The sequence below is a fragment of the Papaver somniferum genome, chromosome 9, assembly GCF_003573695.1.
Source record: "Papaver somniferum cultivar HN1 chromosome 9, ASM357369v1, whole genome shotgun sequence".
Lineage (NCBI taxonomy): Eukaryota > Viridiplantae > Streptophyta > Magnoliopsida > Ranunculales > Papaveraceae > Papaver > Papaver somniferum.
In genome coordinates this window covers 86,860,844-86,878,328 of record NC_039366.1, presented here as the reverse complement: position 1 = coordinate 86,878,328, position 17,485 = coordinate 86,860,844, and the positions used below count along the sequence as shown (strand labels likewise).

At 38.7% G+C, this 17,485-nt stretch overlaps 1 protein-coding gene across 1 annotated transcript; it reads right to left on the bottom strand.

The window, feature by feature from the left end:
• Positions 1–1,431: 1,431 nt before the first annotated feature.
• Positions 1,432–2,503, bottom strand: LOC113312235. Its single transcript, XM_026560992.1, has 2 exons — positions 2,268–2,503; positions 1,432–2,164 (listed from the first exon to the last, which is right to left on the bottom strand). The coding sequence occupies exons 1-2, from the start codon at positions 2,501–2,503 to the stop codon at positions 1,432–1,434; spliced, it is 969 nt and encodes a 322-aa protein (XP_026416777.1).
• Between the last annotated feature and the right edge of the window lie 14,982 nt (positions 2,504–17,485).

The following is a 17,485-nucleotide window of genomic DNA, read 5'->3' as shown; positions in this document are numbered from 1 at the left end:
GATTAAGATTATTGTGAGGTGATTGATAATTCTAGGATGTTCTTCGGGAATATAAGTTCGGGTTATCAATTGGTTCCTGTTCACCTTGATTTATCTAAAGGCGGAACAAAAACTCGTAGGTATTTCTGCGGGAGACAGATTTATCTATTACCATAGACTTTTCTGTGTGATACATATTGTTTTATTAAAGTCTTCGAATTTGGGTCGTAGCAACTCTTAGTTGTGGGTGAGATCATCTAGGGGAATCAAGTGCGTAATATCCTGCTGGGATCAGAGACGTAAGGAGCGCAACTGTACCTTGGATCAGTGTGAGATTGATTGGGGTTCAACTACAGTCCAGAACGAAGTTGGTTTGTAGTAGGCTAGTGTCTGTAGCGGCTTAATACAGTGTGTTCAATCTGGACTAGGTCCCCAGGTTTTTCTGCATTTGCGGTTTCCTCGTTAACAAAACTTCTGGTGTCTGTGTTATTTCTTTTCCGCATTATATTTTGTTATATAATTGAAATATCACAGGTTGTGCGCTTGAATCGATCAATTGGGAAATCCAACCTTTGGTTGTTGATTGAAATTGATTGATCCTTGAACATTAGTCTTTGGTATCGTTCAAGTGTTTTCTCTTGTATTCAATTAGACTCGCAGATTTCTATTTTCTTGGGTAAGTATTGAATCAAGAAAGTGAGATATAACTCTTTGATATACTTTTATTAAGATTGAGCCTGACTGTCTAGTTGATTCTCTTAAAAGTATATTGGAGTTAGTCCATACATATTGCTATGCGAAATATTGGGTATGGTTGTCGTACCCCCTCTTTTTCAACATTGATGAATTAGATTAACCCAGTGATTAGACAGACCCATTTTAAGTAAAACTTTACTTAGAAAAGACCATTCTAACTTATCATAAGCTTTGGACATATCAAGTTTGATAGAAGCAATGCCCTCGTTCTTCTTATGATGATTGACAGCATAGACAACCTCATTTGCTAGCAGGATATTATCAGACATGCTTCTTTTAGGGACAAGGCACTTTGATTCTATGATATGATGTTATCCATGAGAGGTTTGAGTCTATTGGATAAGGTTTTAGATAGGATTTTATAGATGAAATTACACAAGCCAATGAGCCTATATTGGGAAACTAATTCAGCTAGAGGGACCTTAGGGATTAAAGCAATGTTTGTGGTATTGAAGACTTTAGATAATTGACCAGTTCTAAAGCAGGTTTGGGTCATATCAATGATAGATTCTCCAATAATATCATAGTTTTTTTTGGTAAAACAAGCCTGTGAATCCATCATAGCCAGAAACTTTTTTACCACCCATTTGAAAGACAAAGTTATTTTATTTCCTCAGCAGTGAGAGGGAGATTTAACAAGGAGTTATTTTCAGGGAAAAATTTGACCGGTTAGTTTTCTAAAACTTCATCTTGAAATTACTGAGGTTGGGAGGAGTACATATTTCTAAAATAATCCACAAAAGAAGTTCTTATGTTGTTTCTATCAGTTAAAACAGTACCAAGAGAATTTTTAATCCAACTAATGGCATTCCTTTTTCTCCTAAAGAGAGTGACTCTATGGAAATAGGGAGAATTTCTATCTCTTTCCAAGAGACAAATCTCCCTAGATTTATCTTTCCAGTAAAGTTCCTCAAGATTATACAAGTATTCTAGCCTAGACCTTAATCTAGAAGTAGAGGAGGAGTCAGAAGGACTGAAAGTTTGATGATCTGCCAGTTCTTCTCTAGTAGTTTTGATGTTGGTTTGAATGTTACCAAAAGAAATTTTGTTCCAACCCTTAAGGCCTTTCTTAGTATTAAGCAGCTTTGCTTTAAGTTTATAAGCATGGGAACCAATCACATTAACAGACCAAGCATTAGCTATAACATCCCTGCAAGTAGGGTCCTCCATACACATAGCCATGAAATGGAAAGGTTTAGGCATAAAATTAACTTCAAAATTAAAGCCAATATGCATAGGGAAATGATCAGAGGAGTCCCTAGGAAGATTATTAACATAGAATTTAGGACATAACAACTCAGCATAAGGATTAACAAGGCACATATCAAGTCTTTCAAGGATGAGATCAGGACCATGTTGCATATTAGACCAAGTAAATCTAAGGCCATAGAAACCAGGGTCATGCAAGTCAAAAACATTACAAAAATTCCTAAGATTAAAAAAATCAGTGTCATCAACTTCTAGACCACCATTTTTATCCCCAGGCCTAGGAGAGCATTAAAATCACCTACGAAGAAAGCTGGTTCATCTACTGGTATAGGTGGTAGCATGCATTGGTTTCATAGAAGGCTTGTCTTAAGGCACTATTAGGTTCTTCATATATGAAAGAAATGTGACAAGTTTTGGAGTGTATGATATCCTTAGTAGTAACATAGATGCCCCTATTACTAGTGGAAACAACAGCAAGATCGATTTCCTTTTTCCAAGCCAGCACAAGACTACCACTCCTTCCAACACAAGGCACATTGGCAGTATAAGGGAACCCCATATTCCTCAGTTTTCTAGCAGCAAATTCGTTTTGCATTTTGGTTTCAGACAAGAAAATAAATGTCAGGGTTAACATTCCTAAGGAGGATGTTAAGTTCCTTATTAGCAGATTTTTCCAAGACCACGCACATTCCAGCATACGATGTTCACATTATTAACATGATAAGAAGAAAGAGCAACATGAGAAGAAGGTGAGACAATAGGTATGAGGGAATAGGGAACCTGATTAGCAGAGTCCTGGTTTCCATTAGATTGAGAATTTTTATTTCCACCAGCAGAGATAGTTCCTTGGGTAGCATCCAGGTTCAGATCAGCAGCCTCATGAGAGGAATTGCTGCGGACACCATTACCATTTGAAAGCAGCATAAGTAGGTACAGTGAAGTTCCCAAAATCATCAGGAGAGGGATGGGTATTGAAGGTACATTGAGACAAATTGAAAGTGGAAATGTCACCTAATTTGGTGATGGGAGGGCAAAGAGAAAAAAAATTGGTTCAGAGCTATCAATTTCGAAAAAGTTTGTAGTATAGTTAACCAGGAGAGAAGAGTTTGATCTAGTCCTCTTTCTGAGATCCGCATGGGGGTTAATCTTTCTCTTAAGGTTAGAAAGAACATCATGTTCAGCTGATAAAGATAGAGCATGTTCTTTTGATATAACATATTTTTGAGAAGAATTAGCAGCCATCTTGAATCTTCTAGTTGAGTTATTGTTACGGATCGGCCATGTGTTGTTGGATTCAGGGGCAGGATTAATAGCAGACGAAACCTCAGCTGGGCTGGTAACTTTCTTTAAAATAAGAGGTAATCCATTGACCAAAGAAATGAGCTGCTTGATTTGATTTGTTTCTACATCATGAATATGAAGAGTAGTAGATCTGCTACCAAACGAGACCGTGTTGATCATGCATTTGGGAAATGGCTGCAGCCTTACCTTTACCCACATAACCAGTAGATTCCAACATTTGACATTGCATATCTGGAGCTACCTCAACTTGAGTCGATAAGGAATCAACAGTTGAGATATTTGGAGCAGTTATAGGAAGATCCTGTGCTTGAGTATATGGCATCATGAGCCTAAAAACTGGTGGGTAAACATATTTTGATGCAGACGATCTAGCTTCCATAATAAGCTTTTGTTTTGCCATCCAATTGGGACAGACAACATCTCTATGATTAATAACACGACAAGAGTGACAAAAGTTTCTTGGGACTTTGAAGTACCTGCATTCAATGAGAAAGGGATCCTCTCTACCTATAGTAAGGAGGGGAATACCAGTTGGGAGTGCTCGATTGATAGGGATTCTCACACAGATTTTAACATTCTTCTTGAGAGGATGATTACCATATGGATCTTTGGCATCAAGCAGTTCTCCAAGATTAAGTGTAAGCTGTTTCAAGTCTTCAAATTTAACACATTCTTTTGGAACGTTACATAAGATAAGCCACATCATTTCTTCGTCAAAGGAGACCTGGAAGTTTGCAGGCCAGCTAGTCGGTGGAACCACTCGGAGAACTCGAAGGAATCCACAGACGAACCAAGGGCGTTGTTCATTGACCCTGTTGAAATCACTTTCAGCTAAAAATCTGATAAGAATTTAGTTTCTTAATCCATTGAAGTTGGTAACAATAGGAGTTTTAGCTAGAGGCCACTGAGAGCAGATGTAGTATCTGATAGAAGAGGCGGGCACTAAAGTGTCATTGCAAACGTAACCCACCATACACTATTTCCAATTAGTATCATTCTTAGCTAGAACGACTATTTTGTCGATGTACACAGGTTCAGACAGGGAAGCAGAAAATTTTTTGAGTAAGGTAAGTTTCTCAGATATTTGAGAGGAGAGGTTTTGAATAAAAGCAGTTGAGTGGTTATCACTTGAAAAATTTGAATCCTCCATATAAACAACAAAAAAGATGGTGATCTTGAGGGTCAAGTGGGTATCTGTAGATTTAGGATTGGATGTTGAGATAATATATATTTGTATTTGGAGTTGATAATGCCAAGATACAATGGGGATCAGAGGAGAATAAATACAGGTCATGGAGATATCCAGGGATAAATAAATATTAGCATGTATAGAAGACTGAACCTTAAAAATGGAAAGTCTGATAGGATGATTATAGTTTCTGTTGGTAAAGTGAGAATGAAATTGTGAAAGATTCAGGTTGGGTATGTGTTGGTAACGCTCAACAGCAGTGGTGTTGGGAAATGTATCAGTGATATCTGCAGGATCCGTGATGGGTTTTGTTGATGTAATCAAATCCAACTGGCAGGATAATAAGACATCCATAATAATGGTAGAGGCACAAAGAGTAAAACACTTATAAAACACATGTGGAGGAGGTTTTACGTCATGCGGTTGAAGGTACATTTTTAATTCATATTTAAATTTTGAGTTATGTATCAGAATTTAAGTGCCTCCAAATGTAATAATGGTAGATGGGGTATAATGAGAGGTGGTATGAAATATCAATGGATGAATTAAACAGATGTTAGTAGGCTCAAGATTAGATTTATTAGGATATTTATTATTTTGGGATAGAAGGTCTTGAGAATTGATTAGGACATAGTTGATGATATTGTGATTCACGTAGCTACTCGACGTGCCCCAAGAGCCAATGGTGCCTCCTAACAGGTACTGCAATATCTGAACCTGCATAAAATCATAGACCAAGATTAATACCCAAGAAAAAAATGCTAGGTTTGGTGGCTTACCAATTTCACTCATAATGGTGGAATCAGAGAAGCTAGAAGTGGGTGGAGGATTAGGTTTGGTGTATTGGGGCGGTAATGTCGAAGAGATGCAATTAAGACAGGACTGAAAGGTTAGAGGAAATTGATTGTGAGAGAAAATATTCAAAGCATCATGATGTTCTGAGTATCGTGTATGGGGCATTGAATTGGCGTGCATGGTCTAGATACATGACTCTTAAAAAAACGCCTTACATGGCTATGAAAGGTATTAATTAAGAGGCTATAAAATGGGGCTATCAGATGATCGGAAAGTTTATACCCAGAAAATGCAAAAATTAGGAGATAAGCCGATATCGGTAATCAAAACCTTCCCGACAACTCATAAAATCCTATGCCCGTCGTTCCACCATCATCTGCAGAATACGAGCAATCCAAAGCTCTCTCTTTGTCATTGCAATATCAGTACTAGAGAAGTTAAAGAATGATCTGCTAGAGGAGATAAACTGTTTGCCAGAGACGTGAAAATGAAGAGATTGATGCTTTGTTTAAGGTCTGTAAGGTAAAGCACTTTGAAAGGGTTGACCGGAAAGAGGAGGAGAGATCAGAAAAAGCAGAGAAGCCGAAAGGTTATGGAAGTGCCATGCACCGAGAGTGATTCAGATGAGTCTGAGAATGGGTTTGAGTACCCAGTTGAAGAGGTGAACACCAGTGATGAGGATTCTGATGCTGCTGATGAAAGGAAGAGAATGGAGGTTTATCATGAGAGGAAACTTCGCAGAAGATTTGATGATGAAAGAGTCCAAAAAACTTTGCCAGAACCATGCGTGATGGAGAGCCAAGTGATGCTGATGAAGAACTATTAGGGGATGAGAGTGATGAGAGTGAAAAAAGTGACAGTGAGGGGAGTTCTTCATCAGATGATATTCAGGTATCTCCTGCATCATCAATAATACTCCGATATTCGGCAGTGGTTAGCCGAATGGAATATAAGCAATGACTTTTCCTTTTAACACCGATGCCTGATGGTTTCACTGACTGAGTTGTGGGAAAAAAACTACTCAGTTAAGCGTGCTCGGCCGGGAGTAGTCACGGGATGGGTGAACTCTCGGGAAGCTGCTGGATTACCGCAGCGATGCCCGTTGAAAACCCTACACTGCCAGATAACCGCAGTGGCTAAGTGGGGACAATATCGGTGGAGGGACGGGTAAGTGGGAACAATATCGATGTTGGTTGGGATACAACTAGGGTCGTTTGCTTGTGCTAGGGTGGGGGAGTATGCTCTGGGGGATTATGCCAGATACTGCTCTCACGTGAGACAAGGAACACCTACATTATACTGAGCCCTTTTCAGCACAATTAGATCAAGAGTTGGTAGAAAACTCTACAGTTAAGCGTGCTCAGGCGGGAGCAATCCAGGGATGGGTGACCTCCCAGGAAGTTTCTGCTGGATTATCGCAGTGATGCCCGTTGAAAACCCCACACTGCCAGATAGACGCAGTGGCTAAGTGGGGACAATATCGGTGGAGGGACGGGTCATTACAAATGGTATCAGAACCGACGACGGGTCACCTGCTGAGGGTGGGAAGATACGCTGGACGAGGTTAGTCCAGGTGCTTATCATGAGGGGGCAAGGAACGTCGGAGATCTGAGCTAGTGAATATACTCAGGAGTCGAGGAAGGCTCCGGGGCCTGATGGGTTCACTGACTGAGTTGTGGGAAAAAAAACTACTCAGTTAAGCGTGCTCGGCCGGGAGTAGGCATGCTCGTCCGGGAGTAGTCACGGGATGGGTGACCTCTCAGGAAGCTGTTGTTGGATAACCGCAGTAGTGTCGTTTAAAATCCCACACTGCTGGTTAACCGCAGTGGGTAAGTGGGACCAATATCGGTGTTGGTTGGGATACAACTATGGGTCGTTCGCTTGTGCTAGGGTAGGGGGAGTATGCACTGGGGATTATGCCAGATACCGCTCTCACATGAGACAAGGAACACCTACATTATATATACTGAGGCCTTTTTAGCACAATTGGCTCCAGAGTTGGCAGAAAACTCTGCAGTTAAGCGTGCTCGAGATGGAGCAATCCAGGGATGGGTGACCTCCCGAGAAGTTTCTGCTGGATTACCGCAGCGATGCCCGTTGAAAACCCCACACTGCCGGATAACCGCAGTGGCTAAGTGGAGACAGTATCGGTGGAGGGACTGGTCATTACATCGTCAGGCAACGATTATAGTGAACAGTGTAGTTGGAGTAAATCCTACAACACACCCCTCATAAGAATCCATTAATAATCAACACATTTTAAGGCTAACCATCACAATTTTATTAATTAAATCTCTTAAAACTCTTACAAGAAAAGATAAAGGAATCAAGAATAACCACTGCTCTAAATTTTCTCTCTCCTATTTACTTGCTTCCCATCCAAAAAAGATCTCTCTCTTCCTCACAGCTGATCGGCTCTTTATATAGAGTTTTTCATAGTGGATGACAACTAATCCATCCTTTATTTTCGGAAATGACTTGCGACATTATCGCAACCTTATAAATATCAATCTCGAAAACTTCCTTATTTTCGCAGGACCGTCACACTTTTCTCATGATTTGGATGATGTCATTTATTATGTCGTTTCTGAAGTTGTTCTGCGACACTGTCGTGTTGTGTTGTTAATAATTTCGCTGAGACATCATTGCTGCGAGATTCTGATCCTACATCTTGCCTCTTCTCATATCTTCTCTGCGAAGTAGAGAACGATGTAAGAAATGCAGCATCTATCCATCATTTCATATTCTGCATTTATCACACGTATCATTTCTCCCATCTGTTTCTTGACACGTCTTCTGTAACCGCTCACGTCTTTTCGCATTAATTATGTTTATCTTCTCGAAAATCTTCTCTATATATACTCTTCTTACTCTCACTTTTATTCTTTTTTACTCTCTTTTTCATCTTCTCTGCAACTTCATCATTTTCTCCGTAAATTTCACTGCTGTAATTTTTCTTCTATCTTCCTTCTTAAATCTTCTTAATTCTTCGTCCATTCCCATACTCTATATTCAGATATGCCTCCAAGTGGTCAAAAACATGAGAAAATCTTAAAGGACATTCAAAAAGATCTTGCCGAGAAAGGTTTCACACTTTCTATCATTCCTGGTGAAAGTGCCAGATCAATTGTTTCTATCAAACTTTTCTCTGATCAACATTGTGATGAACAATCAATCATAGTTTCGCTGGGTCAAATTCTCGCAGGTCTCCCCATTCCTCTTTATGACCCAGATATTCCTCTGTTCTATGAAATTCTCGCTCATTGGGGATTTTCGTGAGCTATCTTCCAATTGAGTGGGGATTGCATCCGTCTGATGCTGGAGTTCGCTAACCGTGATGCTGGTAAAGGATCTCTTTATTCCAAAGAGATTAGGGATCCTAAACTCGTAGATCTAGAGATAGTCGCTGAGAAGTATACAGTAGCGAATTTCTTCGAAAATTATGAATTAATATCCATGAAGAAAGAGAATACTCGCTGGGGTATTCACTTGAAAAGGAAAGATAATATTGATGAAGATAAAATACTCATGCAAGAGATTGATTGACACTCTGGTAAGAACACAACCCCTCGCCAATCCAAAGATGATAAATGGTGCGTTTTTCCCTTGATGCTGAAAGGACCTTACATTGTTCGGTCAAATGTTCTTCCTGAGAATCTCGCTACTTATCAACCTTGGGTATTCTCTTAGCCCGAGAAGAAGAAATAGGTATGTTTCTTCCAGTTTCGTCCACTTTACATTTATTTATTTATCTTTATTCTTTTGTTCGCTGATTCTTGCGACATTCTACAGATCCAGAAACTGAAAGATAGCTACCGCAGGACTGGGAAGGCTAATACCTTGTTAGCTCTTCGCTCATACACAGATGAGGTAAGAAATATTCTCTTATGATTTTAAACAATATATTGTTGCCTCTATTTCTTGTTTCTATCTGTATGTGAAGGTTATCGCTGAAATAGAAGAGCCTGCTAATGTTGCGAAGACTGGTGATAAAGGCAAAGGTGCTCTTCGCAGGAAAAAACCAACTGCTCTTTCTTCAAAGAAGAGAAAAATCCGTTCTTCCTCTCCTTCAAATACTCATTCTCATGAAAACTCCGAGAGTGATGAGGATGATGAGAATAATGATGACCCTGCTGCAAATGAAGATTCTCCATCTGAATCTTCTATGCCTAAGCTCTCTGGCATCTTTTCTGATTCTTGGCAAGGAATGGGAGATAGTCAACTTGCTAATACCTGCAAATCTCTCGCCACTATTTGCGACGTTTCTTTATTGGATGGTGATAGTTCTCTTCGCGGAGTTTCTAGATCGGTGACTCCCAACTTCCTGCATTCTCTTAATAGTCTGGTATGCTTTCGTCTTTTTACTTCTTCATTATTGTAACTCAAAATCTCTTTTTATTTTAATACTTTTTACATTTTCTCGCAGGCTGGAAAAGCTTCTTTTGTTGTTGCCTCAGATTTGGAGAGGAGACGCGAAATTCTTGAAAAGAAGAATCTTCAATTTCGTACGAAGAATGAAGAACTGGAAACTGAAGCTAAGGGTCTTCGTGAGAAGAACGAACAATTAGAAGCTGAAGTTAAAGGTCTTCGCGAGAAGAACAAACAACTAGAAACCGACACTTCTTCACAAAGGAACAAAATTTCTACTCTTCAAAAAGCTAATGATCAGCTATATGGTATGCAATTTTTTTCCTTTCCTTTCATTCATTCATCCTATTGTATTATCTTATTTGATTAATCCTTTTTGCAGACATTTATGGTCTTTCTGATGAAGCCATTCTTCTTCGTTCATTTCCCGATGCCCTAGATAATGACACTCTTCTTGAACATCTTAATAAATCTTTGAATAGTTTCTCTAATGATAAAACTTCATCTCTGTCTTTGAATGAACTTAAATCCAAATTTCGCCTCTTAGAGATTGATCATAGATCTAGTTTAGGTTTAGCCAACCAATTTAAACGTTTTTACCTCAATTCTAAAGAGCAGATCAACAAATTAAGAAACAAGATTAGCGAACTTATAGATGATAAAGATTGTATCTCTGATCAAGGTGTTAAGGCTTTGGAGAAATTCCAAGAGACCCTTCTTGAGGTTCAACTTGAACGAGATGAAGCTAACCGCAAGAATACCGTCTTGCGAAGAGAAACCAAGTTCGTTCTCGTCTCCTTAAATAGTGATGATGAGTTCGCTTGGGCCGCGACAATCTTGGATAACGCCAGAAAAGATTTAGGTGTAAATGTTAGTCTCCAAGTTGAGCATACAGCCTTGATTAGAGATATGATTTCTGAGAGAGAAGGTCATTAACTGTTTTCCTTTATTAATCTTTGGTTTTTCACGAGTTTTTATCAAGTTACTGATTAATTGCTATATGCTTCGCAGGATCTGAAAGTAGATATCGCCAAAGAGTTGAGGAACTTGAAGCTGAAAAAGGAACTCGCAAAGAATCTTTCTTCTCGCAACGACAAATATTCTAGATTAAAGAATCAAATCAAGATCACTGTTGCGAACTTTAAGAACGACGCTCTGCATTTTCGCAATCAAACTATTCAAATGGTTTGTGATGACCATAGTATTCCTCACTCTGATTATCCTTGTCTCTTGGAGGAGATCCCAAAGAACATTCCTAGTCTGACCATCTCTGATAGCGAAGCTGATGATGAAGAATCTGATGGTGATGAAGGTTCTGATGGAGATAAAGGTTCTGATGCAGACGAAGAAGAACAAGTCTGATGAAGATGATGAAGGATCAACTAAGAAGTAGTCTTTGTTTCTTTCTTTGATCTTCTGTAATACTTGTACATTTATTCCTTCTTTTGTATATTTGCGAATTCTTTTGGTTCCCCATATTCCTTAATATATGAGTTTCTTTCATTTTGACCTGCATTCATTAAAACAATTCTTCCTTGCAATACGGTTAATCAACATAATCATTAATTTTTGAATTTTTGCGTAAATCTATCATGTGGAGACAAATAACATTTTCTAATTTCATTCATTCCCATACTTGCCTCTGTTATTTGTATCCAAATGAGAGATTTTGCAGATTTTTCTTATTTTGTGCCTCAACTTCGCAGTTGTTTATGTATAATTTCGCAATCATATGCGAAGTGAATTTTGATTCTTTTCAAAATCTCATTCCTGTGTGGTCTTATTTTTCCTTCCTAGTTAAAGGTCTTATTATGCCACCTCTTGTCATTGCGACAAAATCGCAGGACGTCCTTGCATTTTCATGCAAAAAACCATTGATCTTGCCTTAACTTTTTTCTTTGTATTATTGCCTCTCCAGGATAGTTGCGACAATATGACAGGCCTAAATTTTCTTGCGAAAATAAAGCCCCATGACATTGCCGTCTTGCGACGAAATCGCAGGACGTCTTCGCACTTTCATGCGAAAACCCATTGATCTCGTCTTATCTTTATCTTTTGTATTATTGCCTCTTCAAGATTGTCGCACAAATATGACAATCCTTAATACCCTTGCGAGTATAAAGCCTCATGACATTTGTGTCTTATGACATTTATCAGCTCCCTAATGGAGGGTGTCGCCCTTATCTCCCCCCTGGTTGCCCCTTCAAGGAGGCGTACCTCTACCATACAAGGCTGGCTCCTCCCATCCAGTCTTAACAACAACCAGTTGTTTTCGCAGCCTCTTATCCCTTTTACCTATAGGGCTTATGGTTACGAGACTGCACCCTAAGTGGGGTTTTCTTCGGGCCGAGTGCAGTATAAGCCAAGACTTGTCAAGAATGGCAAGGTACGCTCCAGACGCCCCTGGCACTCTTGACTCAACCGTGTACCTCGGCGCCTTGATCAGATTATGCACTCCTTGGGAGAGTCCTTATTACCTTAGTCGCCCAACCTAAGTCATATGCTTAAGTTGAGAATCCAAGGTGCCTCTCCCGGATGGGCTTTATTGACCCCAAATCTCCATGACTCAGATTCCGGGGGCGGTGAAACCTTTCCCTGATCCATGCAACAGGTACCCCCTTATATGACGTACTTTAGGTCTTACATTTTCCTCTTGCGAAATTGTATTCGCGAACTAGGGTGTACGCCATAAAGGTTCGCCCCTTTCTCTTTTGTCATTGTTCTCTGATTGTCTTTTGTATAATTCATTATCTCTGCGAGATTCTCGCACATCATCACATCGTATTTGCACTTCTCAATCTCTTTTTTATCATTCAGTAAAATGTATTTTTTGAAAATTTTCGCAACAAATCAACCATTCATACACATCTTATTTTCTGCTACTGCTTCCTTGGTAGTGGTATGTTCACCATTTCTTATTCTAAGCTAGCATTAGTTCCGCAACATTTCTTCTTCTTTTCGTTCGATTGCATCCACCATCAATATCTCACTTCTTTGTGTTTCTTTGATTTTGCGTCGCCAACTTTCCTTCTTGTTTGCTCTTCCTTCGCAGGATTCTACCTCAGTTTCGTAACATTTCTTTCCTTCAACCCAATCTCCTTTTATGATTCCTACACCGCTGGGGTGAGGGAATTTGATGCATTGGTGGAAAGTTGAAGCTACACCTAGAATCCCATGTAGCCAAGGTCGACCAATTAATGCATTGTAGGGTGACTCTACGTCAACAACACAGAACAGGATTTCAGAAGATATTCCCTTCAATGGAATTCGCATAGTAACCTCCCCTTTAGGCTTGTTGGCAGTACCATTAAAACCATATATCTTATATGTTGATGGTATAAGATCATCATCTCTCCCTCCCATGGTTTTATAAGTATGATAGAATAAGATGTCCATAGAGCTTCCGGTATCGATTAGAATCCTATTAATTTCCCATGAGTCTTCATCTTCTTTCGGTTTTGGATTAATTTCTAATTTTATCACCAATGGATTGTCATGTATCTCTCCACCTTCGGGGACTTCTTCTGCGGTAAAAGAAATAGTCTGCTTCTGCCACTCCTCTAGTGGCGAGCTTTTCGCAATATTCATAATTTATCTTCCATCACTGTATCTTGCGAACACTCTACTCAAAACGTTGTCATGAAAATCTTCAATTGTCTTGTATGAATGTACGATAGAGTGACAAAATAGATTCTTTGCTATTGCACCAACTTCTACGAAGAACGTTTCCTTCTCTTTCACCGTGTTTACTCTGTGATGCTCTGGTGGTGGTGGTAGTAATGGTTGAGATTGTGGGTTCCCTACCAGAAAGTGGTTTAGTTTTCCTTGATCTATGATTCTCCGAATAATTCTCTTTATATTTCTGCAATCATTTGTAGTATGTCCATGAAAATGATGATAAGAACAGAACTCATGACTTATGTGGCTTGGAGGTGGTTCCGTTCCCATGTTCCATGGTGTTTGTATATTCTCCATCAAAATTATAGGTTCCCATATTTTCTCCACACTTGCATTCAGAGGTGGCATCTTGATTTCTTCCCATACTACCTTGTGACCTCCTTGTCCTCTATTATAATTTTGTCTTTGACCTCCATAGGTTTCTTGCGGCTGATCCAGTATTTGAATCTTATTATTTCCACCATGATTGTATAAATTTCTTTCTCTTTCATACCCCTCTTGATCTCGGCTTCCCATAGCCACCAGTTTTTGTTGATTGTTGCCCGTCACCTTTTCTTGTTGTACTTGCGAAGTGCTCGCCACTGTGTTTATTAATTTAGGTAATAATCTTGCATTAGCTGCTTGTGAATTGGTGTTTGCAACTGGGTATGATTCCATTTCATTTTGCCTTTCCTCTAGAGTAATATACTCTTCCTGAAGTTCTCGCAGTTCAGTTATTGTGATTGTATTCTTGACTCTGAAAATTTGGATATACAATAGATTGGTTGCGAACATAGCATTGATAAATGATAAGATAAGATATCTCTCATACACGCGGACAACCATTTCACTACACATAGTTCTCCATCTTTTAGTTAGGTGCTTCAAACTTTCGCCAATCCTTTGCTTTAACCCAAACACATCTTCAATACCAGGTCGCGAAGAATTGTTACTTATATAATGCCCCCAAGAATGTGGTCTGCAAGTGATTGAAAGATGTTATTGTATTTTTTGGTAGACCTTCGAACCATTTTAACGCCTCTCCTGTTAGACTAGACGCAAAATACTTGCACAATACGGCATCATGATTTTCTCATTGCAACATGCACCTCACGTAGGCTTTAATGTGTTGAATTGCACAAGTTTTTCCATCAAAAATGCTGGTTAATGCGGGCAAATTTCATTTCGGAGGTATTCCTCCTAGTTGTACTTCTCTTGTAAATGGAGTTTTCGCAGCTTCTTATACAGCTTCATCTGATTGTCTTATGCCTACTTCTCCTCTATTATTTAGCATTCCTCTCATTTCTTCCAATTTTTTTAAGATTTGTTCATTTACGCCTGAATTTTGATTCATTGGTCTTTTTAATTTCGCCTCCCTTCTTCTGCGTTCATGTCTTTCTTCTCTCGCAAAATTTTGCATTTCTTCTTCATCATCCTCATCTCGTCTTCTCCTGCGATTCTCTTCCTCATCTCTATCTTGAATTCGCATATAATGATGTCTCTCATTTTCCCCTCCATGATTTTGTTCATTTCTTATCAATTCCATTCGTTGTTTTTCAGCCCTCCTATGTACTCTATCATACTCTTCATTGAGATTACCGTTATTCCGATTTTGTGTACGCCTTCTTTCTCGATTGTCTTGATTATTCTGGCGAATCGCCTCCTGCAGCTCTTGTTCTTCCATTTACTCTCTCAATCTTTCATGTTCGCGAGTTAAACGTGCTTGTTCAGCATAGTGTCTTTCAATTTCTTCTTCAATCGTTTGTTGATTTCTTTGAGCTTCTCTCTCATGTAAAATTCTCTTTCCTTCCTCTCGATTCCCTTCGCCATCTTGATTATTTCGTCCCTGACGTTGTCCATTCTCTTGATTTATATCATTTTGCGTATCATCAAAAGTTTCATTTTGTGGAACGTAACGATCATCAGTCCTTTCTTTATCTTCGCGATGTTCTTCATTAGGATTTGATATTTCTTCTCAAATATTATTTCCAGCATTAACTGTGGGTGAGTTTCGCCTCATCTCTCTTCTAGTCGATCTTGAATATGATCTTGTAGTACTTCTCGATCTTCTACTCTGTAGTCTCATATTTTCTATCCTCAATTCGTGATTTTGCCTTGTTAGATTTGCACGTTCTTCTGTCTCAACTCCTCTTTCTTCATGTATTCTTCGTCTCAACGCTTCTAACGCTCCAATTTCCTCATCTCCTTGAATTATTCCCTCATCTGCTTCTTGATTTCTCTCTACCTGTCTATGGTTCCTGGTTTGCTGCTCTTCTTCTACTTCTTCTGCTGAATTTGATCGCCAAGTGTGTACATTCACTCTATCGTAATATGTTGTTCCATTTTGTACCGGTGTTTGCTGAACTGGCGGTTGAACTTGATTTTCTCCATTATTTCTTCTTCTAGTAGATTCTTCCATTTTACTTCTCTCCCTTCCAGCAAGTCTTTTACTTCTTCTTCTAGCAGTTGTCGGTTGTTCCGATACATTTCTCCTTCTAGCCATTCTTTCAATACTAACAAATTGTAAGAGATTATGTAATTTTTTATTTTTTTATTTTTTTTTACCAATCACTTTCAATTCTAATAAATCACAATATTAATCTTCAACTTTTTCTAGAACAATCTTCAATCTTCAACCCCTCCCTATTTCTAGCGCCATTATGTAGTTGCAGGAAATCCTACAACACACCCCTCATAAGAATCCATTAATAATCAACACATTTTAAGGCTAACCATCACAATTTTATTGATTAATTCTCTTAAAACTCTTACAAGAAAAGATAAAGGAATCAAGAATAACCACTGCTCTAGATTTTCTCTCTCTTGTTTACTTACTTCCCACCCAAAAAAGATCTCTCTCTTCCTCACAGTTGATCGGCTCTTTATATAGAGTTTTTCATAGTGGATGACAGCTAATCCATCATTTATTTTCGGAAATGACTTGCGAAATTATCGCAACCTTATAAATATCAATCTCACAAACTTCCTTATTTTCGCAGGACCGTCACACTTTTCTCATGATTTGGCTGATGTCGTTTATTATGTCGTTTCTGAAGTTGTTTTGCGACACTGTCGTGTTGTGTTGTTAATAATTTTGATGAGACATCATTGCTGCGAGATTCTGATCCTACAAACAGTATCCAGAGGAGGAGAATTGGAGCTACGATGAATAGGACTTTTAGAAGTCCCTTCTGCAGTATTGGAAGCACCCAGGTCTTCAGATTTTGGACCAAGTTTGAAGATGATTAACAAGTTTTTAATAAGATGGCTTTCTCAGTACTTGATTTTCTCCTTCTTTTCTTTTGTTGCATATGATGGAAATAGTGGACTTCTTTTGCTTCTTCTTCTCCTGGCGGTCGGCTTTGTCATTGGTTTTTTTAGCAGTTGTTTGTTGATAGGAAGTGATGTTTTTTGTTGGAAATGTTGGGTTTCTTTTAGTTGATAGCAAGTGGTATTAGTAGTACTTGTGAAATAGGTGATGGAATGTCGATGTGTGGAAAATTCAGAGACGTTTGTGGTCTTGAAACTGTAATGATGATGTTGGTAATTGGTCTCAATTTTTGGTTGGTAAAAAGGATGGACTGATAAGTATTTTGCCTGGAACTTCCAATGTTATTTTGAATGCAACTGTTTTTATTTTCTTGTTGATGGGAATACTTAATAATGTGACTTGTAAAATAACTTCTCAGGTTAATGATGAACGTGATAAATAGGATTAGAAGATCAATGACACTAGAGGTAATGTTACAGGAATTGCAAAGATGAACACCAAAATGCGTTTGAAGAACACTCACAACTTACTTACGTCACAATGACGGAGCATAGCTCAAGAGAGAGAGTTTTTTTACTTGTTATAAATCAATAGCCATAAGCTATCAGATTCTTTGACTTATCTTATCCTCTACTACTCAAATTTTTTTCTCTTGATTCAATTCAATATGGTTTGTAGGAATTTTTTTCAACAAGAAAAAATTGATCTTACAGATACGTTCGCACGTTTATGTGGATAATGATGGAATTATTGGCACGCAACAAGCATCATCTCTGTTTTTGAGACGTATTCATGAAGTCTTTGTGTCTCGGGACGAAAATGATTATGATGTTCGCTAAGACGAAAGAAATTAGAAAAGACGTGAGAGAGTTCGTGTCGATTCTTAATATTTTATATATATATATATATCGATAAATTAGAAGCGGTGCTTCACACAAAGATTTGGTAAGTTCTGCGAT

Coding starts and splice junctions, on each gene's coding strand:
- LOC113312235 (XM_026560992.1), bottom strand. CDS start 2,503: ATGGGGTTCCCTTATACTGCCAATGTGCCTTGTGTTGGAAGGAGTGGT. Junction 2,165..2,267: donor GCATGCTACCACCTATACCA/GTAGATGAACCA, acceptor TTTTAATCTTAG/GAATTTTTGTAATGTTTTTG.